Source organism: Schistocerca nitens, chromosome 1 (assembly GCF_023898315.1).
Source record: "Schistocerca nitens isolate TAMUIC-IGC-003100 chromosome 1, iqSchNite1.1, whole genome shotgun sequence".
NCBI lineage: Eukaryota > Metazoa > Arthropoda > Insecta > Orthoptera > Acrididae > Schistocerca > Schistocerca nitens.
Genome location: NC_064614.1, coordinates 791,857,506 through 791,885,442, shown reverse-complemented (window position 1 = coordinate 791,885,442; position 27,937 = coordinate 791,857,506). Strand labels below are relative to the sequence as shown.

Below are 27,937 nucleotides of genomic sequence, written 5' to 3'. Positions count from 1 at the left end.
TGGTACCCCGCAAAAAGTTATCTCAAAATGGTGGTAACTTGAGTTTTTCATGTGTTCATGTTACTGAGAAACCAGTACATGATCATTGTAGTCAAGGTATTCATTATCTTCAGAGCCTTCAAAGTGTGGAAAATAGGAAGTGGCTTTTTATCACAATGTGAATACAGTATAAAAAGATAACCAGTTAGTAGGGATTGTCATAAAGTATGCTCTGTTGCTCCAAATGGTTCATGGTTTTTTGCTTATTTGTAATTCCTTAGTTCATCTGGTTTCTCATTATGATCCCTAATTATTTCCAAGGACAAAAAGACCCGTTAAGGAAATTCTCTTACATGAGACATTGCTGTGAAGAACATAGTAAGAATGAGTCAACTCATTAAGAAACTATCATAGCTTTCTTTCTCTCTCATGGATGAATGCAGGTCGTGATTCCAAAGTGTTTCACTCAATGGTTCCAAGCATAAATCACTTGTAGGGATAATTGTGGTGATGTGATAGTATGTTAATTAAATTAATATTGTGGGGAAACACATTCATATATAGCTGAATCTCCATTTTCAAAGATTGATTGTGATTTCAGAAAGTTTTCAGATTATATCCAGCAATTAATAGTTTATCTAGTGCATGGTCAGAATGCATTATGTGTTTCTAAGTTTGAAAAAAAAAAAAAACTGCTTTTAAGCTTCTTGTCATCCAGTGAAACAGTATTGTAACATTTCCATTGTCTTTGCATAAGTTATTTCAAGAATTTTACATTTTTATCATTCTTCAGTTTCTTACAGATTCATTTGAAAATTGGTTTGCATAGGAGAGCTCTTCAGTGAGGTGTTAACTTATGTGAAAAAGAAGGCTTAGTTTGTTCGGCTGTAATTAATTGTTATGATGAAGCCTGTGTCAGAGTTTCATAATGCAATATGAATCTGTATGTCCTTTCAGGTATCTGCAGATCAGCAGACTATACAAGAGGCACTAAATGGACTGGATAAAGCTGTAAAATCAATGGAAGAAATGGGTCTTGAGAATGATCCTCGTTATAGTCAGCTGCTGGAGCTGAGAAGTCAGTGCACCAGTGCTATTTCAATGCCCATGTCACATGTAAGTAATTGTGGTTATAAAGTAGACGTACCATGAGTCCTGTGACCTTTAGTGACACCAGTGTAGACTTAAATGCATCAAGAGCATATGTTCCATCTGTTTTGTTTTGAATTTGTTTCTTGACTAATTTTACATCACTGAAGGCTACCATGCATGATGGAATCTGCAGGTTATGATGAATGGGTGAATGAAGAAATTTAAAAATTAATTCTTTCGGTGTTCAGGTGATGAGAAATGCTGATCTCCCAAAAATTCAGTTTTTTTTAACAAGAATATAGAAATGGTTTTCTGTAGTAATGAATTAGGTATTAATTTTCTGGAGGGTTGAGATACAGTACAGAACCTTGAAGTGAAACAAAGAAATACAAAATTGTTGTAAATGTAATTGTAAGAATTCTGTAGAATTATGCACTCTCAAATAGATATAATTTTTGACATTGTGAATCTGATTAATGAAGTGTTAGACATAAGTAATAACTTGTCTGTGAGGTGATAACGAGGAAGACAATGTCATTATTCCGTAAAACTTGGAAAATTTTGGCGAAAAGCTCACACTGCAGCAACCAGATTGATGTGTATAATACATTATACCAACTTCAGATTGAACAGGTTGCTGCATGAGTTCTGTCTACTTTGATTGCTGTTAATGTATACAAATTTTAAAAGAAAAGTCTCATGAATATAAATTGAAAGGAAGCATAGAGCACCTGGAATTTCACTATGAGACCGATGGGTTGGCTTGTATTTCAGGAAGCAGTGAACCCATTGTTCTTCTTAGGCACAAAAATAAATAGAGGCAGTACTTACAGCTTTTGGAATCACACCATCCGTATTCAGATTGGGAAACAGGAAGTAATAGGTTTTGTTGGAGTTCCGAGGGGTGGCAGTACATTCAGAACCCAGATTAAGAAAAACCAACCTTCTACTTGGTGAAACATTTTTGTTTAGATTTGCCCCTTTTTGTCCTCAGACACTGTGGCCATCTGTTAACATGGTTTCCTGCTGACCAACCCTTGCACTCCCCTCTTCTCTTTTCTACCATCAAGAAGGAGCCTGTGGTTCTAAAAGCTAGGAGTGCAGTTGTTCTTTTTATGGATGTCTGTCAGAAGTGCTGGGAGTTATCTTTCAATGATATTGATATCTTTGGAGTACACAGGGCAGTTTTCAAATGATGTACTCACCTTCTAGTTGGTCGCTCACCAGTTGAGAACTCAACTTTCGTGGGACAAGTTATCCATAAAAAATGAAGGAGTAAGCAGAGGCACCAATATATTACAGAAAAAGTATTGGAAACTTTCACCCATGTATTTCTGAGTTGTGAAGTACCCATTTTGTGTAATGCAAGAGTTCAGATATCGGACAGTGCTGATTTTTGCGTACTTTGTAATTCCACCACTACAATATTGGTACAAGTGAAACAAAGGTGGTGGTGCTTCTTCTTTTAATCTTTCCCTAGTTGATGATCAGGCTTGGAATTAAATTCTAACTGACCATAGGACTTTGCACAGCTCATTTTGTATCCTACGGTCCATTATGTTCTTCAAAACAATGTTTTCAGTCTTTTGAGCGTCATGTTATTAATATGACATCTGTGAGATAGTACATAAAGCCACAATATATATGATCACAAGTATTTGTTTTATTCAGTGACCAGTGTCAATCACAATGATTGTCTTCAGATTGATGTAAAAAAATTACATATTTATGAATAATAGTATTGTGCTAAGTTACCAATACTACAAGTAATAGTGTGATTCACATTTTCCGAGGTGGAACTATCAACATACCTGTGTCCTTGAAGTTAATGAAAGAGGCAAGTAAAATATACAGCCATAATTGACATTTCACATAGTGTAAAACATGATAAAATTATGGTAAACACCGAAGGCCTGTTTGGGCCATCATCAGCACATTGTGCTTACAGCTGCAGTACAAATAGGTGAGGAGGCTTGGCTACTGGGTGCCACTGACCGTAACCACTGTTTACAATGGCGTGTTGCAAAGTCAGGGATATGATCTTTAACATTCTAGAGAAAATAAAATAGAATAAGTTGAAATACAATTACGAAAAACTATTGTATAAACATAGGTCCACAGTAAAATGTTATTTAAAATTGTAAATAATAGCTTGTAAATAGGTGCCTGTGACATACCCAGTACACAGTAAAGTTAATTGAAAGCAGCATCTCAAAACGCAAAAAATGCCACATTGGGTTTGCAAAAATAGTGCCAAGAAATCATGAGCGGTGCAGAGCCAGGGCAGTAAACAGATGGCAGAGTCATAACATCATGACATGCAAGAGCAACAACAGCCTGTCATACAGCGATGAAAAATAGGTGTTCAGTGTAAATTTTCTTTATTGATTCATATGTTTTGTCACATGGCATTTCTTATCCCTGTAGATCTCTATTTCTCTCATTTTGCATTTTAACTCAGATTTTACTGTGGACTCATGTTTAACACCTACCTCGTCTTTACTGCATTTCAGCTTATCCTACTTTTTTTCATGCAGAATGTTGAAGATAATATTCCTGACTTTGTAACGTGTCATTTTAAACACAGTTTACTTTCAGTGACACCTAGCATCCAAGCTCCCACAGCTGTTTGTACTGCATCTGTAAGCACAGTGTGCTAGCAATGACCCTGCATGATGAGCCATGAGTGTTTACCATAATTTTGTCATGTTTTATACCATGAGCCAATGCTAGTCATACTTATATATATATATATATATATATATATATATATATATATATATATATATATATATATATATATATATATAAAGAAAGATGATGAGACTTACCAAACAAAAGCGCTGGCAGGTCGATAGACACACAAACAAACACAAATATACACACAAAATTCAAGCTTTCGCAACAAACTGTTGCCTCATCAGGAAAGAGGGGAAGGAGAGGGAAAGACGAAAGGATGTGGGTTTTAAGGGAGAGGATAAGGAGTCATTCCAATCCCGGGAGCGGAAAGACTTACCTTAGGGGGAAAAAGGACAGGTATACACTCGCGCACACACACATATCCATCCACACATACAGACACAAGCAGACATATTTTATGTCTGCTTGTCTGCTTGTGCTTGTATGTCTGTATGTGTGGATGGATATGTGTGTGTGTGCGAGTGTATACCTGTCCTTTTTTCCCCCTAAGGTAAGTCTTTCCGCTCCCGGGATTGGAATGACTCCTTACCCTCTCCCTTAAAACCCACATCCTTTCGTCTTTCCCTCTCCTTCCCTCTTTCCTGATGAGGCAACAGTTTGTTGCGAAAGCTTGAATTTTGTGTGTATATTTGTGTTTGTTTGTGTGTCTATCGACCTGCCAGCGCTTTTGTTTGGTAAGTCTCATCATCTTTCTTTTGTTAACTTCAAGTACACAAGTATGTTTTTTTAGTTCCTCCTTAGACTGTATGAATAGCACTACTATTTGTGTTGACAATACAGAAAGGATGTTGAGTTGCAGGCAGGCACAACAAAAAGACTGCTGAACAAGTAAGCTTTTGGCCAAAAGGCCTTCTTCTGAAGTAGACACCCCCCCCCCCTGCCCCCCTCCTGCTCACACACACACACACACACACACACACACACACACACACACACTGCTGCAGTCTAGATCAGGGACAGCGGCAGTCAGAGCTGTACTTATCTATTATTCATAAGTTGGCAATGCGTCAGTTTCGCATAAGCCAGTGGGATGTTTCTGTGACATAACCAATGAGAGATAAGAATAGAGGCATTGTATTTCTAGTGATATAATTGATTTTATTTATCTAGCATATGGCATTTAAGTACATTTCAGCATTGGATAAATTATTCTACATTACATATATTCACAGACAAACATCTAGTCCTTGTACATATTCAATGGATTTTTGGGATGCCATGAGGAATTCTTCAAATTCCCCACTGAATGCTGTGGCACTGCATTCATCTCTGATGTGTTGGATGGTCTGCTCAGGCACATTGCAGTTGCATGCTGGTGAAGACAGCAGTCCCCATTTGAAGAGTGAGTCAGCACATCTTCCACGCTTGGTTCTTAGTCGGTTCAGAGTTGACCAGATCTTGTGGGGCTGATCAAACCCAGGAAATGCCTCAGTAATACAAGGCATTAGATGGCAAGTTGTTTTTGGAGCCATTCTCTTATCCAAGAGTTGATGTCAGCCCCAGTGAGGCTGTCGAGAGCAAGAGGAGGATGTCTTGAATGAAGCCTCTTGATACTCAGATCAGGTATATTGATGTGTACCGGTAGTTCAGGGTTTGCTTCGATCATGTTGTATTCCATGACCAAGGCTGCTTATTGTCGTATTTTATTGATGTAATGGAAACTACTGTCTTCTTTACTGTTTTTCAATGTGTTAGTTAATTTCAAGAGAAATGTTTTGCTATTGCGAAAGTGACATCATCTGTTGAAGCATGTCTTATAGATCAGTTGCAGAGACACAGAAATATATCAGATGTGGTGGTAAAATCTTTATTCACCTGCCTTCTCCTGTGATTTAATTCAAAAACATTGATCCACCTACCTTCTCCTACAATTTATTTAAAAAAACATTGGTCCACCTACCTCCTCCCATGATTTAATTAAGAGAACATTTATCTACTTACTTAATGTGCTTTGCAGATAGTTTGCGTAGCAACATGGAGCAGATAAATATTTTGCTGCTTTTTGGAGTGTATCATGGGTTGCCACACTGTCCTTGGTTTGCAGATACTAGACAATTTCAGTAGGTGTGACTCAAACAAGGAGCAGTTAAATTTATAATCCTCGTTGACAGCGATGTTTCCCCCTGTCTCCCAAGTGTGTTACTCAATACATGTCATCTGGCTGCTGCTGTTTCATTGGCCTCATAATGTAAAGAGCTGACACTTCTTTTGTTCCCATCATACCTCCCAGCAATCATGCAAGCACAACTCACACTCATGCAAATACAACTCACACACACACACACACAAATGACCACTGTTGCTGGCTGCCTAATATTGTAATGTTGATAACTTATAATAATTCTGTTATTCATAAATGTACACATTCTTCAATCAGAAGATGATCATTACGATTAAAACCGGACATTAAATAAAACAAATACTTGCGGCCATAGACTGTTTTGGTTTTTACTTATTGTGAAATGTTGGATTGCTGTTATCTTCAAAGAGACCATGTCACCCATCATCAGTATGCAGCACTGTCGACCTGCTTGTGGAGAGATTACTTTCCATGAAAACTCTTATGGAGTGTTTGCGTTAACTTTTTTTGTCTTATTGCTGTTCACTAGGTTTGCAGCAGCTAAGTTGTGTTCTTGGCTTATTCTGATGCATAGTGAGCAAGAAGTAACTATTGCTTATTTCTGTAGTCACTCCTGGATAGACGTGAATTTATCTTCTTTGAATACCACCCATCCCACACCCCAATGTTTGGAAGTGAATTTAATTGTGAAATTAGTGTAATGGGGCATTCCAATGGCATTTGTTATGTTACACTATGACCGGTCAGCTTCTGCCTTAACCAGTGGCTCACCTTACCAAAATGCCTGGTAATTGGCATCACTGAGCCACTGTACCACCTTTAGTTGTATTAAAATAAATACTAGCTCTGAACACCCGTGACTTTTGAAGCTCCAGTACTTCAGACATGCACCACTTATAACTGTGGTGTCTAGCTGATCTACTCTGTGTGTGTGTGTGTGTGTGTGTGTGTGTGTGTGTAAAAGATTAACGTATGTCATCAACTTAAGAATCATCTAAGGACATTGCTACTTTTGTTAACTAATTTACACAATACATGTAATAATATGTTACCTTGCATATTGTCAGTTTAATGCAGATTAATTGATCATATGACAGTACAGTTTTGTCTAGAATTACACTAAACAATTGTCTGGTTAGATAGTTGTTTACAGGTGCCAACATTCTTAGATTTCATTATTTCAGAATGTACACAACAACTTGGATAAGCCACCATTCAGTGGAGACCAGGTTTACCAACTTCGAGCACAGATAGCAGCCTATAGGCTGTTAGCACGTAACATGCCACTTACTGGACACTTGTCAGCTGCTATACAGGGTGTTCGGCAAGGAGGATTTCCTGTACCTGATACAGGTTTGATCAGAAAACATATAAGTTGGCAATATTAAAAAAGATGCCATCTACTTATAAGTTACATATATTGTCTTACATTATGATATTTATTGTGGATTAAAATTTTTGTTGTTATTGATCTTATTAGTTGATGTATCAGTTAATCTTGCCGAATTAGAAAAGTACTTGGATAGTATTTTCCACAATTCTCAAGTTTTATACAATACTAGCACAAAATTTCAAATCACTTTATCTTGTTCAAATTAGTTATTAGAAAAGTTGTTGCTGTAGTAGGAAATTAATTGCTATTGACTGTGTTAATACATTGGCTGAAGTTTGCTGTTTACGATAAGAGTGCTTTCTTGCCTTTACTGCAGCCATTTCTGTTGTTTCCTACATCAATGTAAAATTTATAATGGCTGAATTTTGTGCGTTTTGGGTCTTTTCCCTAAAAGATGAAGTGCTAAATATTCAAGACACAGGCCAAGCCTTCCGCAATTGAGTTACTAGTAAAATTCATTCCAAAAAATAAATGCTTCATATAGTTGCATTCTAAAATATCTCACTTTTGGGAGTGCTTTGTTTACATGATGTGCTAAAAATTAGTGGCTTCGTAAGTGTATCGTTCTCCTCTCGTAGTGCCATAGTCACACTATCTTTTAACTAATTATCGGTATCCTAGATGAACTTGAAATATCTAGTAACATTTTAATTTCCATCACCATTATTATGTAATGACCACTCTGTAGTACTTCAAACAGTAGGAACTTTATTTTATACAATAAATAAACATAAAACAAGAAATATATTTCAATTTGTTTGAAAAATAGTATGAAAAGATGGCATTTACTGATAACTTATTGTGTGTTTACTGTTTGGTATTTCCTAAATGTGTTCTTTAGCAGACACAACTTATTACAAATTTGGGACATCTCTTAAAAGTGTCAGTGCTTTTCTTTTCATTGTTCTTGCTACTGTTATGGGATTTAATAAGTTGCTGCCTAAAGTAGAACAAACAAGTAAGATCATTAACAATCATATGCAGATTCATGTCCCCCCCCCCCCCCCCCCAGATCCGGGATCTCTACATCTACGTCTACATTGATACTCCGCGGTCCACCTTATGGTGCTTGGCAGAGGGTACCCAGTACCGCTACTCGTCATTTCCTTTCCTGTTCTCCTCACAAATAGAACAAGGGAAAAATGACTATCTGTATACCTCCATATGAGCCATAATTTCTCGTATCCTATTTTTGTGGTCCTTATGTGGAATGTATGTTGATGACAACAGAATCATTCTGCCTTCAGCTTCAAATGGCGGCATCTAAATTTTCTCAATAATGTTCCTCGAAAAAGATGTCGCCTTCCTTCCAGGGATTCCCATTCGAGTTCCGAAAGCTTCTGTAACACTTATGTGTTGTTCAAACCTACCAGTAACAAATCTAGCAGCCTGCCTCTGAATTGATTTGATGTCTTCCTTTCATTCGACCTCATACAGACCTCAAACACTCGAGCAGTACTCAAGAAGAGGTCGCTCTAGCAACCTATGAGTGGTTTTCTGTACAGATGAACCACACTTTCTATAAATTCTCCCAATAAACTGAAGTCTACCATCTGCCTTTCCTACCACAATCCTCATGTTTTTGTTCTATGTCATCTCGCTTTGCAACATTACACCCAGATTTTTAAACAATGTGACTGTGTCAAGCAGGACACTACTTATGCTGTACCTGAACATTACAAGTTAAAAATTATAAAGAATGTAGCAACCAGTCGTGGAAACATAATTTATTTATCTTCTTGCAAATCGATTTCAACTGATATCAGTCATCATCGGTGCTAAAACAAATACAAGACATAAGGCATAAACAACAACTGCTTTAACAAACAAAAAAATTGACAATAAAACATATAGTTACATCAATTACAATATATACAGATGTCTGAAATTGAAATTCAAAGTCATAACATACCATTTTTCTAACTGACACATGCCATAAGTAGACGTACTGTCCTTGGCAGATTTCTATCATGAAGTGACACATCATAGGTCAACACTACAACAAGACAACATGAGGTGGCGCCACGTTGCAATAAGCGCCCTCTACATAAAACAAAAAAGTAATATAAAATACAAGCAATAAGAAATATCACATTACAAAAAAATTATACAGTGATGGCAATTGATGATACCAATTTAAACAATTACAAGTGAAAATGTCTGTTTGTCAGATGATAATAACAAGTTAAATATATACATCAAAATACAATCGTCAAAATTGTAAGAAGAGATAAACTTGCTAAAAGTGATTCCATTCACACAAATTTAGGAAATGAAACTCATTTGTCATAATGATGAAACCGAATAGTGGTATCAATGGCCATCTGCTTTCTACATACGAACTACAGGTGCATCAAAAAGCACATTTATGTTACTTTCAATAGATGACACTATATTACTTAATGCGGAAATCCAAAGTTGACAGAGTTCAGATAAAAATTACAGTACAAGATAAACAAATGAATTACTTAAATAGTACGATTAACAAAGTGTTGCGCGTATAAAGAATCATATATGTGGATAACAGTTTTAGATCTACTATGCAAACTATAGCCTCATAAACAAATGTACCATGCACCCTTATGTCTCTCATGAGTATGGTGGTAACCGATACAAGGATTGCCATATCACTGCCAAACTCCGGCGATAAAATAGGTGCTCAAAAGTCAATCACAAACAACAAAAGCAGCATACTCAAAATATGTAAAACCAACTCGAAACACCAAAAACCATTTACCATCGAACAATGCAATTGCCAATTTTCGCACCTAAACTGAGGTTGGCAGTGATATGGCAATCCTTGTATCGGTTACCACCATACTCATGAGACACATAAGGGTGCATGGTACATTTGTTCATGAGGCTATACTTTGCATAGTAGATCTAAAGTTGTTATCCACGTATATGATTCTTCATATGCGCAACACATTGTTAATCACATTATTTAAGTAATACGATTGTTTATCTCGTACTGTAATTTTTACCTGAACTCTGTCAACTTTGGATTTGTGCATTCAGTAACATAGCATCGCCTATTGGAAGTAACATAAATGTGCCTTTTGATGCACTTGTAGTTCATATGTAGAACAGAAGATGGCCATTGATTCCACTATTCGGTTTCGTCATTATGACAAATAAGTTTCATTTCCTAAATTTGTAAGATTGGAATCATATTTTTAGTGAGTTTGTCTCTTCTTACAATTTTGACGATTGTAGTTTTGATGTATATATTTAATTTGTTATTATCATCTGACCAACAATGTTCAGAAATTTTCACTTGTTGTAATTGTTTAAATTGGTATCATCAATTCATCAATTACCATCACTGTATAATTTTTTTGTCTACTAATAAATGAAAAGCACCAGTTTGCTTTTGTTCTACAATATTATTTTTATTGCTAACCGGTTTTCGGCTTACAAGGCCATCTTCAGACGTTTACTGAGTATTATCACCAAAGAAGTTAAATGTTAGCAGACAACATTGGAAGAGAAGTAACACATCTAGAGTGAAGTAGAAACATACAGTGAGTAACATCTTTGCAATGAAATAGTAAAAACTGAACAGTACATAAAGAACAACGGAGTTGACAGGAAAACCTTTAGCACAAAATAGGAATAGCATGCCTACATAACAGTTTCTATTAATAAACAAAACTAATGAAATAAGATAAAATTAGTACTAGACAAGGCTGCATCAAGAGGTATGAAACATGGAGAGTGATACACAAACAATTAAAAAAGAAGAGACAGTTGTCAATGTAAATACAGAGTACACGAGGAACTTAAACAATATCAATAAGATAAACAGAAATTAGTAAATGCAGGAAAATTGAGGTGTTTGAGGGAACCTACCGTTTGAGAGTGTGGTGGTACTGCATTTTAACATTAACACTATAATCAAAGCAGTGGCTGTATACCAGTTTACATTAAATAAATGAGCACAGTAAAATATGAACAATATTTGATGAGACAACTACAAGGGGAGTTAAACATGGACAGTAATACAAGTACAAGTTAAAAGCAAACCCTTAACTAATGAAACAACAGCATATGTGGAATACAAAGACAACTGCAACAAATAAAACAACTTAATGACTACAGGAAAATGAAGATATGTAGGAAGAGAGAGTGTGGGAAGTAATGAACAACAAAGATGATTATATGAAGTTTAGGAGAGGGGAAGTGTTGAGTTGTGTCTGGTCATTTAGGATGAGATCTGGACTGTGAGCAAGATGTTTGTTAATTTCCAAGGCTTCCAGCAGGTTGAGTTTATGGCCTTTGTTTGCTAAGTGAAGTACATGGGACACTGGCTGGTAGTTGTGAACCTCACTCAGTACATGCTCAGCAAATGCAGAGTCTGAATTCTGCAACCTCCAGCTGCGTTCATGTTCAGCCAGCCTAGTTGATATGTCTCTGCCTGACTGACCAATGTAAAATTTGTCACAATCAGAACAGGTGATTTTGTATACCCCACTGTTGGCTAATAACTGGATCTTGTCTTTGCTATTAAAAACACACTGGGCTGTAGTGTTCCTGACATAGTAGGAAACCCTATACTTGCAGGATTTCAGTGCTTTGGCTACAGTCTGTGATACCTGACCTAGAAATGGTAGAGTACACCATTTTTTGCTGACAGTGGATGGGGAAGCAGGTGGGGCATAGAGGAGGGGTATAATTTTCTGTTTTTGTTTCATGTGCAAGATGTGGTCAATAAGAACTGGATTGTAGCCATTGGCTGAGGCAATAAATTTTATTGTATCTAACTCTGTTTTAAAATCATCTATGGACATGGGGATAGATATGAGACGGTGTACCATTGAGTGGAAAGCTGCATGTTTGTGAGTTATGGGGTGTTGTGAGCAAGAAGGTATTACTGTGTCTGTAGTTGTTGTTTTTCTGTAAATTTTGAAACAATGTGTGTGTGTACTGATGTCAATGGTGAGATCTAAGAAGTTTATGGATTTGTTGCCAATTTCCATAGTGAACTGGATATTTTTATGTTGACTGTTTAGGTTTTTCAAGAATGTGTTGAGTTGTCTTGTAGTACCAGTCCACATACACAGGACATCATCTACATATCTAAACCAGTATTTGATGTTTGCACTCAAAGGTTCTGTTTTTAAAAAATTTTGTTCAAAATGGTCCATAAATATTTCAGCCAACAGTGGACTAAGAGGGGAACCCATAGCTAAGCCATCTAGTTGTTTATAAAGAGTTCCTTGGAACTGGAAATAGTTCTGTACAAGGCAGGTCTGTGTGGCCAGTCTCAAGTCATTCAATTCCACAGGATTGACATTAGACTTGTGCATCAGCTCTGTCAAAATGTCAATACATTCTACTACTGGTATGTTAGAAAACAAACTGCTGACATCAAAGGATACTAATTTATCACTGTGTGAGACAGATATACCTTTTAACTTGTTTACCAGGTCCACAGAGTTTGAAATACCATGCTTTGGTTTGAATTTAGTCTTACTCTTAATTAGGACATCAAGTTTACTGGCTAGTTTGTAAGATGGAGCAGTGAATGATGATACAACTGGACGAATAGGCACATCTTGTTTATGCAGTTTAGGAAGCCCGTACATTCTAGGAGGCAATGGGTTCATATTAGTTAACAGTTTTACTTCAAATTCAGAGAATATGCTTTTGCATGAAATGATTGCATATTTAACATCCTCTTTGAACAATTTAGTAGGGTCTTTAGGAAGGACTTGGAAGCCTGTGGTATTCAGAAAATCATTAACTTTATCCACATAATCACATTTGTTCAAAAGCACAATACTGTTGCCTTTATCAGATTTTGTGGCAACGATACCTTGGTGTTGTAATTTCTGTTTTAAGGACTTGAGGGTGTGAAAGTCAATAGAGCGTGGGATGTTACACACGAATTTGGTTTCGTTCTTTAGTGCATTGGAAACTATATATTTTGCAGTGGTGTCTTTCGTTAAGGCATATTCAATATCAACTTTCATAACATCCAGTTGTTTTTCTAATGGAGGGTGGGGAGGAGCATATTTAAAACCTTTTTCAAGCACTTTTTGTTCCTTTGGGGACAGAACCAACTTCGATAAGTTAATTACACGTTGCGAAAAATTTTGTTTACAGTTTGAGGTTAGGGGTTCACTCACCTTCCTAAACATAGATAATTTCTTGTTCTGCCGCAAAAATACGGTGTGAATAAGATCACTTACACTTTCACGAACTTCTCGATCGAAAACATCGAACTCACACGGGTGTAACTTGGATGTGATAGCCATATGTACCACTTTTAGATGTGTACACACGTTGTCACGAACACGATACCATTTCTTCATTTCTTCCTTTATCCACGTGTATCTTGCGACCTCAACGGCTTTGTTAGCTGCGGCGGATGTTCCTCTTGACTTTATGGAGACGTATTTTGGCGTAATTTTGCGTTGCAAACACTGTTTGTTAAACCAAATGTGTTGTGTTGATTTAGCTTTTTGTCTCAGTAATCTACTATAAAAGACGGATAATTGTGCGGTTGTGGCACATTTTATCATATTAACAGAATCTTCCGTCGGTTCTTGGTAGAACAACATTATAATAATAAATGAAAAGCACCAGTTTGCTTTTGTTCTACAATATTATTTTTATTGCTAACCGGTTTTCGGCTTACAAGGCCATCTTCAGACGTTTACTGAGTATTATCACCAAAGAAGTTAAATGTTAGCAGACAACATTGGAAGAGAAGTAACACATCTGGAGTGAAGTAGAAACATACAGTGAGTAACATCTTTGCAATGAAATAGTAAAAACTGAACAGTACATAAAGAACAACGGAGTTGACAGGAAAACCTTTAGCACAAAATAGGAATAGCATGCCTACATAACAGTTTCTATTAATAAACAAAACTAATGAAATAAGATAAAATTAGTACTAGACAAGGCTGCATCAAGAGGTATGAAACATGGAGAGTGATACACAAACTACTACTACTACTACGTGATCAGGCCCAGTGGACCGCACGCATCTACGAGTTTCCTCCTCCACTGTATTCTGTCCATTGCTGCTATCCACCATTCGTCCACATCTATTGACATTTGTTTTAAATCTTCATGGAGTCCATCCCTCCAGCGCTTCTTGGGTCTCCCTGGTGGTCTCTTTCCTGTAGGTGTGAAATCCAGGAGCTTCCGAGGCCATCTGTGATCCTCCATCCGGGCCACATGGCCAGCCCACTGCATTCATTTGGCTTTGACAGCTCCTGCTATGTTGGGCTGCTGGTATAGTTCCTCAAGCTCTTGGTTGTATCTGATCCTCCATTCCCCTGTATCTGCATCCAGAACCGGACCGAAGATCTTCCGAAGCACTTTTCTCTCAAAGACAAGGAGCTTATGGAAGTCCTGTTTCCGGATACTCCATGTCTCACAGCCATATAGAACAACAGGCTGGATCAGGGTTTTGTACAGTCGAATCTTGAACTGTCTGGAGAGAGATTTGGACCGAAGCAGTTGTGCTAGGCTGTGGTAAGATCGGTTTCCTGCTTGTATTCTGGCATTGATCTCTGCTTCACATGACGAGTTCTCTGTGAAAAGTGCACCTAGGTATTTGAATTCTTGCACTCTCTTGTAGGAATGGTCCCCAACCTGCAGTGATTGTAGATGATCAGCAGTCTGACAATGACCACGCGTCATAACGAGGTACTCTGTCTTAGCTTCGTTTATGTTTAGCCCAAATTTGCTGGCAGCGTCCTTTAGTGCTTCGGTCATTTGCTCCAACTCCTCTTCCGATCTAGAGAGTAAACAGATGTCGTCTGCATAGGCTAAGTATGCCAGTCTCTTTCCTTCGATTTCAATCCCTTCGTTCTCTTGGAAGGTCTCGCGTATGATCTTCTCGAGGGCAAAGTTGAACAGGATAGGGGACAACCCATCTCCTTGCACAGAGTCCTGTCACAATTTCAAATTCCTCAGTTACGCGATTTCCCATCTTCACCTTTGCATGTGTCTCGTTCAGACAGATCTTTATCAGATTGATGAGTTTCTCTGCTATGCCAAACTCCCTTAAACAGTTGAGCAGGCTCTTACGATGTATGCAATCATAGGCCTTCTTAAAATCAACGAATAAAATATGCAAATCTTTACCATATTCACCCAGTTTCTCAGTGAGCTGCCGGAGACTGAAGATGTGATCTACTGTTGACCGTCCTGGCCGGAAACCTCCCTGGTACTCCCCAATCACCGATTCTGCCACTGGCTGAATTCTATGTATGAGGCAATTGGACAGGATCTTATAGCAGACGTTAAGCAGGGCGATTCCTCGATAGTTGTCACATTTCAGTTTGTCGCCCTTCTTATGTATTGGACAAATCAGAGCTGTTTTCCATTCTCCTGGTAGTTCTTCTTTGGTCCATATTGCCTGTATCAGTCGGTGTATTTTTTCTGCAAGTTTCTCTCCTCCTGCCAGGATCATTTAAGCCTGTATTCCATCTTCACCTGGACTCTTATTCTGTTTAAGGTGTCTGATTCTGGTTTTTATCTCATCCAGGGTAGGTGGGGGATAGTCTGCATTGGCTGTAATTGGGTACTGGAAATCAAACTGCAGTTCGGGTTCATCACAATTTAGCAGCTGTCGAAAGTACTCTTTCCATCTCTCAGCTATGTCCCTATCGTTCGTCAGGATCTTATCACGGGAATCTTTGACAAATTTCTGCTTGGCCTGGTGACCTTTGCAGAGGTACTTCACCCTCAGAAACATTTCCCTCATCTTTTGTCCTCTGAAGTCTGTTTCTGCTTCAGTGATGATATTCCTTATGTATTTCCTCTTTGCTCTTCTCAGAATTGCTTGTGTAGTCTTTCGGACCTCCTCAAATTGTGCTTTGGCCTGTGCCAGATGAGTCCCCTTCAGCCTTTTGTTCCTGGCTTCCTTTCTCCTTTCCAGGGCATCTGCACATTCCTTTCCAAACCAGAGCATCTTGCCCACTGGGTTTCCCATGAGTGTTTCCTTTACTGTATCCCTAACTGAGCTCTGGATGTTTCCCCACATAAGTTCGAGGTCCTGATTCGCGTCCACTTCACTGAGTGCTTCAAAGCGGTTACTAAGTTGCAACTGGTATCTGGTCTTCGTTGCCTCATCTTTTAGTTTCTTCACATGGTACCTTTCCTCTCTTTTTAACTTAGGCCCCGTTCTTCCTTTACACTGTATGTTTAAATGGCCTCCGACCAGGAAATGATCACTCCCACCTTCGGCACCCCGCGCTGTCTTAACGTCTAACACCCATCTCTTGGCTCTGAGATCCTGTCTTGTACAGACTCCTTACATTCCACGTTCCAAATCGTATACCGTTTCTTTGCCATTGACGTCATCTATTTTTGTCAGTAATGTTCCGAGGCTTACTTGTAGTCTTGAAAGCACGTTTAATTTTTTACGGAGAGAGGGTGCTGGCCTCCCGTCCAACCTGTGGTGTTACCCTCACAGCTCACAGGACTGCTGGCTTTTCTTAAGGGGTGGGCTCCCCTCAGGAGTTGGGTTATAGGAAGGAATAAGAAAATTGGAAAGACGCCCTCGGGCCTCGAAACCTAATACCGTTGGAGTCGAAAAAGCAAGAGTTGGCCAAGAGAGGCCGACAGGGAAGGAGAAAGAAGGAGTCTGACACAAGTAAGTGGAAGCAATGTCAGACTCAGCTCGGGTCCCCGCGGTCGCCACCCGCGTACTTCTAGCTGAAGTTTTTTGTAATGTGATATTTCTTATTGCTTGTATTTTACATTAATTTTTTATTTTACGTAGAGGGCGCTTATTGCAAAGTGGCGCCACCTCATGTTGTCTTGTTGTAGTGTTGACCTATGATGTGTCACTTCAGGATAAAAATCTGCCAAGGGCAGTACTTCTACTTATGGCATGTGTCGGTTAGAAAAATGGTATGTTATGACTTTGAATTTTAATTTCAGACATCTGTATACAGGGTGGTCCATTGATAGTGACCGGGCCAAATATCTCAGTAAATAAGCATCAAACAAAAAAACTACAAAGAACGAAACTAGTCCAGCTGGAAGGGGAAAACCATATGGCGCAATGGTTGGCCCCTAGATGGCGCTGCCATAGATCAAACTGATATCAACTGTGTTTTTTAAAATAGGAACCCCCATTTTTTATTACATATTTGTGTAGTACGTAAAGAAATATGAATGTTTCAGTTGGACCACTTTTTTCGCTTTGTGACAGATGGCGCTGTAATAGTCACAAACATATAAGTATGTGGTATCACGTAAAATTCCGCCAGTGCGGACGGTATTTGCTTTGTGATACATTACCCGTGTTAACATGGACCGTTTACCAACTGCGGAAAAGGTCGATATCGTGTTGATGTATGGCTGTTGTGATCAAAATGCCCAATGGGCCTGTGCTATGTACGCTGCTCGGTAACCTGGATGACATCATCCAAGTGTCCGGACCATTCGCCAGATAGTTACTTTATTTAAGGAAACAGGAAGTGTTCAGCCACATGTGAAACGTCAACCACAACCTGCAACAAATGATGATGCCCAAGTAGGTGTTTCAGCTGCTGTCGCGGCTAATCTGCACATCAGTAGCAGACAAATTGCGCGAGAACCGGGAATCTCAAAAACGTCGGTGTTGAGAATGCTACATCAACATCGATTGCACCCGTACCATATTTCTATGCACCAGGTATTGCATGGTGACAACTTTGAACATCGTGTACAGTTCTGCCAGTAGGCGCAAGAGAAATTACGGGATGAAGACAGATTTTTTGCACGCGTTCTATTTAGCGACGAAGCATCATTCACCAACAGCGGTAACATAAACCGGCATAATATGCACTATTGGGCAACAGAAAATCCAAGACGGCTGCGACAAGTGGAACATCAGTGATCTTGGTGGGTTAATGTATGGTGCGGGATTATGAGAGGAAGGATAATTGGCCCCCGTTTTATCGATGGCAATATAATTGGTGCAATGTATGCTGATTTCCTACGTAATGTTCTACCGATGTTACTACAAGATGTTTCACTGCATGACAGAATGACGATGTACTTCCAACATGATGGATGTCCGGCACATAGCTCGCGCACTGTTGAAGCGGTATTGAATAGCATATTTCATGACAAGTGGATTGGTCATCGAAGCACCATACCATGGCCCGCACGTTCACTGGATCTGACATCCCAGGATTTCTTTTTGGGGGGGAAGTTGAAGGATATTTGCTATCGTGATCCACCAACAACGCCTGACAACATGCGTCAGCGCATTGTCAATGCATGTGCGAACATTACGGAAGGCAAACTACTCACTGTTGAGAGGAATGTCGTTACACATTTTGCCAAATGCATTGAGGTTGGCAGATATCATTTTGAGCATTTATTGCATTAATGTGGTATTTGCAGGTAATCAAGCTGTAACAGCATGCGTTCTCAGAAATGATAAGTTCACAAAGGTACATGTATCACATTGGAACAACCGAAATAATATGTTCAAACGTACCTACGTTCTGTATTTTAATTTAAAAAACCTACCTGTTACCAACTGTTCGTCTAAAACTATGAGCCGTATGATTGTGACTATTACAGCGCCATCTATCACAAAGCGAAAAAAGTGGTCCAACTAAAACATTCATATTTCTTTACGTACTACACGAATGTGTAATAAAAAATGGGGGGGTTCCTATTTAAAAAAACGCAGTTGATATCTGTTTGACCCATGGCAGTGCCATCTAGCGGGTCATCCCATAGTGCCATCTGGTTTCCCCCTTCAAGCTAGAAAAGTTTTGTTCTTTGTAGTTTTTTCGTTTGACGCTTATTTCGTGAGATATTTGGCCTGGTCACGATGGATCACTCTGTATATTGTAATTGATTTAACTATGTTTTATTGTCAATTCTTTTGTTTGTTAAATCAGTTGTTGTTTATGCCCTGTCTCTTGTATTTGTTTTAGCACTGATGATGACTGATATCAGTTGAAATCAATTTGCAAGAAGATAAATAAATTATGTTTCTGCGATTGGTTGCTACATTCTTTATAATTTTATATTCCACGGTCGCTGCACAGAAAGGGAACCTTATGAAGCCCAACATTCGCTACAAGTTTGTTTTTCCTACTAATCCACATTAAGTTACAGACATTTTGTCTAAGTCTTCTTGTATCTTCTTACAGTCACTCAACTTTGACATCTTATTGCACACCACACAACATCAGCAAACAACCACAGATTGCTGCCCACCCTGTCTGCCATATCATTTATGTATATAGAGAACAATAGTGGTCCTATCACACTTTCCTGGAGCACTCATGGCGATACTCTTGTCTGGAATACACATGACGATACTCTTGTCTCTGATGACCACTCACCATCGAGGATGACGTGATTGATTCTGTAACCCAAGAAGTCTTTGATCCACTAACATATGTATGAACCTATTCCGTATGCTTGTATCTCCTTTAACAGCCTGCAGTGAGGCACTGTGTCACACCTTTTCCGGAACTCCAGAAACATGGGATCTGCCTGTTGCCCTTCATCCATAGTTTGCAGTATACCAGACAAAAGTTGAAGCTGAGTTTCACATGAGCGATACTTAACCAACCTGACTAGTGGTAATTAGCTTGCCGGTATGAAAAAAATGTATTGTATTCTAACTGAGAATTTGTTCAAGGATTCTGCAACAAAACGATGTTAGGGATATTGGTCCGTTATGTTGTGGGTCCTTTCTTTTGCCCTTCTTATAAAAAGGATTTACCTGTGCCCTTTTCCAGTCACTTGGGACTTTGCACTGTGAGATTCACAATAAAGGCAAGCTAACCAAGGAGCCAATGCCATAGAGTACCCTTTAAAGCACTTAGGAGTACAGAGAGTAACTCCAGTGTGCGTTTCATTATTCTTTGGCTGTTCATACTGTATTGAATTATTCATACAAAATAAATGTTTTTTCACATTAGTGTTTCTGTTCCATTTGCTAATCTGTAGTCACATATCTTACACTCTCAGGCATGGCTGCGTGCACCCCTAGGACACAGTCGATCTCCTCAGCCACAGCATCAATACCTGCAACAGGAACAGCTGCTACGGGAACGACACCTTCATCAGCACACACTTCAGCATCAGCTCCGACAGGAGCCTCTTCTGCTTCAACACCAAATGCTCCTCGTGCTGCTGCCACTGGCCAGTCACTTCCTCATCAGAACCGTGTGACTCCTGTCAGCAAACCAGTTGGCATAGATCCTCTTGTGCTGCTTAATGAGCGGGAAAACAGGCTAGTAGTGTATTTATTTATATGTGTGCTGTTATTTATTTATTAACTAATATCAAAATAATTGATAAGATAATAGCCTAGTTAATCAGTTATTCACAAGTGTATTAAGTCATTTTTTATTTATTAATTATTTTGCGATCAGATTGCAGTTAGCAAAATATGTATATTATCCGTTTGTGTCAGATCCTTAACTAGCATTTTATTACTATTTCAGCTTAGGTCAATCTCCAACATTTGTTGTGGTCAGCTAAGACATATATTTCCGAGTTGAATTTATTCACAGAAATGAAAAATGGTATCAGTAGGGATAAGTTACAATGGCATGGAATTCAGTCAGTGAAATTTGTTGAGAATTGCTAATCCTGCTGTGTAATGAATACTTTGTGACAGTGGATATTTGTACAGGACTGGGATTTGTTCCAAATCTGCTTATTAAAGTTTGAGTTGGGCCTGAAAGTGACCTAAGTTGCTTAATGGTTCAGGTGATTGCTTGCAGTAAGCAAGTCATTTAAGTTCAAATCCTAAATTGGCACAAATTTTTGTTTGGCGCAACATATTCACTCAGGTTCGTGTTAGCATTTACACAACAATTAAATATCTGTGATTACCTCTGCTGAAAATTTCCATAGGTTTTACGTTTTTTTTTTTTTTTTTTTTTTTTTTTTTTCAAAAACTACGAGGGGGAATTGGAAAATAAGTTTCCCCTGTCGACTGTGGGCAGAGTTGTGTGATATGGGCGAAAGACCGATACACCATTGGGTAGAGGTCGACCGTGATCAAGCATATTGGTGCTGTCGCAGTGCCTGCGCAAAGCGGAGGCCAGCTGCTAAGTCTTTTCATGGAGCTATGGAGAGAAGGTGCATTTTGGAGTCGTGGTCAAAGGCAGAAGTGAGAGCTGTTATCCGCTATGAATGTGCACGTAGAGTATCAGGAACAGAAATTCATAACCACCTTGTTGAGGCGTGTGGGTCAAGTGTGATGTCGAGACAAATGGTGCGGAGATGGTGCCAGCAATTCAGTGATGGACATCAGCACATGCAGGACATACCGAGACCTGGACGGATGCGCACGGCCACTACAGATGCAAATGTTCAAAAGCACTCCATCTGCAGGTAAAGTGCTACTCACCATTTTCTGGGACGCCAAAGGAGTTTTGCTGCTGGACTTTCTGGAGTATGCAACCATCAATGCTGCACGGTACTGTGCTAATCTGTTGAAATTGAAAGAGGTGATTCGGAAAAAGCGGCCTGGCCTTCTCACATCTGGCGTTCTGCTGTTGGATGACAATGCGAGACCACACACGGCGACAGCAATGCAAAACCATATTGCAACTCTTGGTTGGGAGTGCCTACACCATCCGCCTTGCAGTCCGGATCTCACACCAAGTGGCTTCCATCTGTTTCCTGCTTTGAAGAAGAAAGAAGACTCTCGGTGGAAGGCGCTATGGCAGCAATGCTGACGTCAAACAAGCCATTCAACGCTTTTTCCATATTCAGTGCCCTGATTTTTTTCCTGGAAGGCTTTTTGAAGCTTATAAAGCGCTATGATAAATGTCTCAGTGTACATTTCCCTTCACACACAACTCTGACCACAGTCGACAGGGGAAACTTATTTTCCAACTCCCCTACGTACTTAATGATCATTGACTGCTTTGTAAGTCAGATTTCACCTTACAGTGGAGAGACAGGTATTCAGCTGTTTATTGTTGTAAATTATACTGCATCATTAATTGTTGATTAACAATGGGTGGTGTATTATATGACTACATTATAAGTTGGCAAATGTTCATAATCAACCAGTTCATCATCTTTTTTGTCTTTCCATGAAGTACCATTCCTTATCATTTTTATGATTTCAGCAACAGCTAATGTGACAATCCATGAAGTAGAGTGAATTGTTCACCACTCTCCTATGCAAATGTGCACACATATGGAACTGTGGCTTAAATAGCCACAAATAAAATGGCAAAATTTCGTTTTACAGATCATACTCAAATCTTTTGAAATAATAAATTAATACTGACATTTAAGCTTTAAACAAATTAAAGCAATAATAAGGTTTTAGGAAACAGGTACAATTGAAATTAGAAGAAAGATAGCTAGCTGCATGCTTGGACAAGTTGAGTATAATCAGATTTGAATGATGTGAGGGTACTGTGAAATAAGAGGAAAAAATAAGACACCAGCAAATTAAAGGGAGAAAAACTGGAAGATGCCTTTGTAGGAAATGGAAGGAAACTATGGAGAGGAATGATAACTAAGTTAAACAATTGGTGAAATATTGGAAGTGAGAGGAGAGAAAGATGGCAGAAAAAAATCAAATCAAGTATTTATTCGAAATCTCAAAATATAAAAGAATAAGCCAGATTCACTGTTCAGAGCGAAATGTGAGTTGGACAACATCTTTTCTTCTTGGAAGTTAAGAGGCATTTTGCACTCACAGAGCAGTGTCTGCCACCTTATACATAATCACTACGAAATGTACACTTCTAGTGTATGTACAACGCATTGCCAGAATGTGTCGGGGACAATAAAAAGTAGAACTATTAAATTACACATTTTATGTGCATTTATTTGTATTATCTTCGGAATAGTGTCCATTGGACTAATTCTCATGGTTTATCATTTCATGTATTGATGGAAATAGTTTTTACAGTTGCCAAAAGTAATGCTGCATAATTCGTGTGGAAAGTTTTGTTTTACCTCTCCTATGCCGTGAAAATACTTCCTTCCTTGAGTTCTTTTTATTGTAGGGGCAGGAAAAAGTTAAAAGGGGTGAAACCAGGTGGATATGTTGGGTGTGAAGCAATTGTTACTTTTGTTTTCCTCCTCAATCCAAAAAACTGTCTGTCACTCAGGGCTGTGTGACATAGAGGAGGGAGAGGAGTATTATTATGGTGGAGTAGATTGTCTCAGTGCAGGTAATTATTTTGTACAGTGCCTCATATTTTCCTTTTAGCATTTGAGGGCAATAATATTGGTTAATTGTTGTACCTTGGGCAACGAATTTGTAGTAGACTTATCTCCTTCATGCCTAAAATAAATATCGTGTTAGTTTTTACCTGTTTTGTTTTCTTCGATTGTGGCAGTGAAGCAGCTGCCATCAGCTTGGTTGTTGCTAGATTTATGGGTCTTATGTACATGGTTTCCGTTGTTAATATCTGGAATGAGGCACAGAACTTGATGTTAGCATTATTGGATATAAGGCCTATCTGTTATGCAAAACACTGTTTTTTCGTGTCACCCAAAGGTATTTCTGCACCATCATGAGTGGGTTTCATTTATTGAAATTTATGGACTGTGAACATATTTTGAGTGATAGCTTAACTACAAAAATTAACCCTAAAGAACAATTTTTCGCAAGTTAACACATCACTTTATGTTTGAATAAAATTTTGTTGTACCAAGATTTTTCATGTATATATTTGCTATTACTTATGTTTTGTTTTGGCAGATTCATTTTCTTTTGCATTCCTGTAAGTTACTGAGAAGCACACACAAATAGTACACTTATTTTCAGAATTTTTTTTGTAATAAACTCTTTTCATTTCTCCGAAACACATTGTAAACATTGTTGTCGTGTGTCATATCGTAGTCAGCGTTCCTCGAACCACTCCGCCATAATCCAGCTTTGTGACATGGTGCATTATCTTTTTGAAAAATTTGTCTGCCGTCAAGAAACATGGTTGTTATGAAGTGTTGTACATGGTCTGCAACCAGTGTACGATACTTTTAGCCGTCATGGTGCTGTGCACGAGCTCTACTGGGCCCATGGATGCCTACGTGAATGTTCCCCAGAGAATAAAGGAGCCACTGCCAGCTTGTCTCTGTCCCACAGTACAGGTATCGAGGAGCTGTTTCCCTTGAAGATGACAGATTTGCCCCCTCCCATCAGCATGATGAAGAAGTTATTGGGATTCATCAGACTACGCAACGCTCTGGACTGCGCCACCATCCAGGGCCAATGGTCATGTGCCCTCTCCAGTCGTAGTTGCCGATTTTGTGGTGTTAACATTGGCACACGCATGGGTCGTCAGCTGCAGGGGTCCATTTTTAGGTGTGTTCGGTGCTCTGTGGCTTCGGACACTCTTGTACTTTATACAGCATTAACATCTGATGCTAGTTCCATCGCAGTTCGCTGTCTGTCCTGTTTTACCAGTCTGCCCAGCTTACGACATCCGACATCTGTAATGAGGGGTGGGTCATTCTACGACATCCGACATCTGTAATGAGGAGCAGCTGCCCAGTCCCACGATGTCTGGATGTGGTTTCACCACATGTTGAAGACACTCAGCACAGTGTTCCTCAAGCACCCAACAAATCGTGCAGTTTCTAAAATGCTCGTGCCGAGCCTCTGGACCGTCACAATTTCCCTTTGGTCAAACTTAGGTAGATTGCACACTTTCCCCATTCTACACATGTACTGATACTACATGCACCATATGTTGTTGTCTGACTAGCAGTTACTCCTTGCCAGATGATGCCTATATCACTGGGATGGGTTTCTATCAATAGTATGTTGGTGGTCAAAATGTTCTAATTGATCTCTCAAGACAGAGACCAACCAAGGTGACAGACTGATTAAGACACTGGAGATGTATTTGACAGGAATGTACTTCAAATACCTGTCCAGCCATCTTTTGGTATTGGTTTCAGAAAAGCATTGGCTGCTGATTACTTTGTACTGTTACATTTCTGGCTATTAAAACTGCAAAACCATAGAGGATAGCTAATAATGAAATTTTACTTATGTACATATACAGTATAGTATGATTCAGTTTGTAGGTACGGGTTTGTCATTCTGAGCTGCTTCATCTCGATACCAGAATTCATTGATCAAAGCTGCTGGTGAATTGCAGTGTGCCAGTCTCTCAGCAACCCATGATCAGATATTTTCTGTGGGTGAGAGATCTGGATAATGTGCTGGACATGGCAATAGCAGAACACCCTTTGCTTCGAGGTAGGTCCAGTACAGCCAACATGCAGTATCCTGTTGAAAGATAACATCAAAGAGACATTGAAGTTATGGCATAGCTGCTGGCCTTAAGGGCGGTAGGATGTCAAATGGGCAGACTTGAAGCTGGAGCGCCACACAGGACATTTTAATTTCCACTGTCTATACTTCTACAAATAAATTCATAAAACTTTGTCACCATGACCAGGAAGGATTCAGGATATTCAGAACAGTGGAAGTTCAAAAACATAACAAAGTAATTTTTTTTACATGTGAAATTTCATCATTTTTTCACTTACTATTGGCTGCATTTGTTGCCATAGGTACACTTTTCTTCATAAGTAAGAGAAATCTTCAATGAATTTTGCACTATTTGTTAAACACCAACTCCTTAATGCAAAACTCTAGAATTTTCCAAATCTATTAAAAACTGTGGTAAAAATTGAGATAGTTAACTATAAAATTTGAGTTTTTTCTACACATGAAGTTTAAAATGTAATAGCTCATTCTTTTTTCATAAATTAAATAAATTCTAGAGTTTCATACACTTGTAATTATGGTTTGTATGTCGTTCAAAATTCATCGAAGACACTCTCTTACTGATAAAGAAAAGTGTACCTACAGCAAGAAATGTAGCCAATAGTAAGTGAAAAAAATGATGAAATTTCATATATATATAAAAAATATTTTGTTATAATAGAGGGAAACATTCCACGTAGGAAAAATATATCTAAAAACAAAGATGATGTGACTTACCAAATGAAAGTGCTGGCAGGTCGACAGACACACAAACAAACACAAACATACACACAAAATTCAAGCTTTCGCAACAAACTGTTGCCTCATCAGGAAAGAGGGAAGGAGAGGGAAAGACGAAAGGATGTGGGTTTTAAGGGAGAGGGTAAGGAGTCATTCCAATCCCGGGAGCGGAAAGACTTACCTTAGGGGGAAAAAAGGACGGGTATACACTCGCGCGCACACACACACATATCCATCCACACATATACAGACACAAGCCATTTTGTTATGTTTTTGAACTTCCATTGCTATGAGTGTGACTCCTGAATTCTTCCTGGTCATGCTGACAAAGTTTTATGAATTTATCAGTAAAAGTATAGACAGTGGAAATTAAAATGTCCTGTGGTGCCTCTCCTGCTCAAAGTTGGCCCATTTGACATCCTACCCCCCCCCCCCCCCCCCCCCCCAAACACTTTAGCGAGTACGTTTTTTGTAACAACTCAGTGAAGGCCATTTGTTTGCTATCCTATTAGAAATGTGATCAACTGATTTTTTGATAATTTCATTTTTGTAACGTAGGACAAAAAACTATGGTGGTACATATATCACCAGGGCATCTTGTGAGGTATTAAAACTGGTGGTAAATGGATTTCCCACATCCCTTTTGTGTGCTGTTACATGTTAATATTTGCTACCGGTGTTAGAGTTTACTTACCAAATGTGAAAACAGTCCTTGAAACTTTATCACACAATGAAGCTTTGAACTGATACAGTTCATAATAATGTATATTGCAGAAGTGAAGCAATGTGTTCCAACAATAGTAGATTCAACGACAAACAGAAAAACTTCACTTGCAGGGAAGGTTATGAATAGCATTTTATGGTTGTGGAAGAGATTATTCATATTTATTAACTTTCATAGGGTAAAACAGTAACTACATAACAGTCTAGATCGCGATAGTTATTTTATTAAAAGACCAGTTTCAGCCTAGTCTTAGACCATCTTAAGAACAACACTGTGAAAGATAGAAAACATGCTAGTTTCATAAAGAAGTCAGTGACTTAAAAAAATTCAATTATAAAATTGAAGAGTCGTTACCCATCAGATGAAGTTGATGATGGCTAGAACAGTCAGTTGACCACAGTCATTGAAACTGCTGCTGCTGGCTGCTCAGCATTGTCTTATATAGACCTGATAAGGGCGTGTTTCTGCTATATGACGTCAATGTCAGCCAATGAGGAACAATTTTCATAAATTACGTATTATTTAAAAATGCACTTTATCTAAAAGTGATTAATTATAAAAAGTAGTGCCTATAGGACAGAACAAAATCTTAAAAATAGTGAGTCATGTAATAAGATTACTTAAAAAGTCTTTCTCTTATTTCTTGTAGTCCCATCTGGTGGAAATAATTTATTCAACTGCATAATTACCATGGATAATAATTATTTTGCATTAATCCATTGTTTATTCTATATACACATTTTGTTGATTAAATAGCAGATGCTATGGATATTTAATACTAGTTAAATAAATTATTCCCACCAGATGGTACTACAAGAAATAAGAGAAAGACTTCTTAATTTATCTTATTACATTACTCACTACTTTTTACATTCTGTTTTGTCCTATAGGTACTACTTTTTATAATTATTCACTTTTAGATAAACTGCATCTTCAGATGATGTGTTATTTATGTAAATTGTTCCTCATTGGCTGACATTGATGTCATATAGCACAAACATGCCCTCATCAGATCTATATAGATCAATGCTGAGC

At 38.5% G+C, this 27,937-nt stretch overlaps 1 protein-coding gene across 3 annotated transcripts in view; it reads left to right on the top strand.

The window, feature by feature from the left end:
* The window catches only part of LOC126262281 (ATP-dependent helicase brm-like), a 230,190-nt gene that overhangs the window by 11,738 nt on the left and 190,515 nt on the right, over positions 1-27,937 (top strand). For all 3 annotated transcript variants that reach the window (XM_049958810.1, XM_049958801.1, XM_049958819.1), the window contains exons 3-5: positions 937-1,095; positions 7,036-7,204; positions 20,202-20,466. In XM_049958810.1, coding sequence (XP_049814767.1) covers positions 937-1,095; positions 7,036-7,204; positions 20,202-20,466 — 593 coding nt within the window. The remainder of the gene's footprint in view (positions 1-936; positions 1,096-7,035; positions 7,205-20,201; positions 20,467-27,937) is intronic.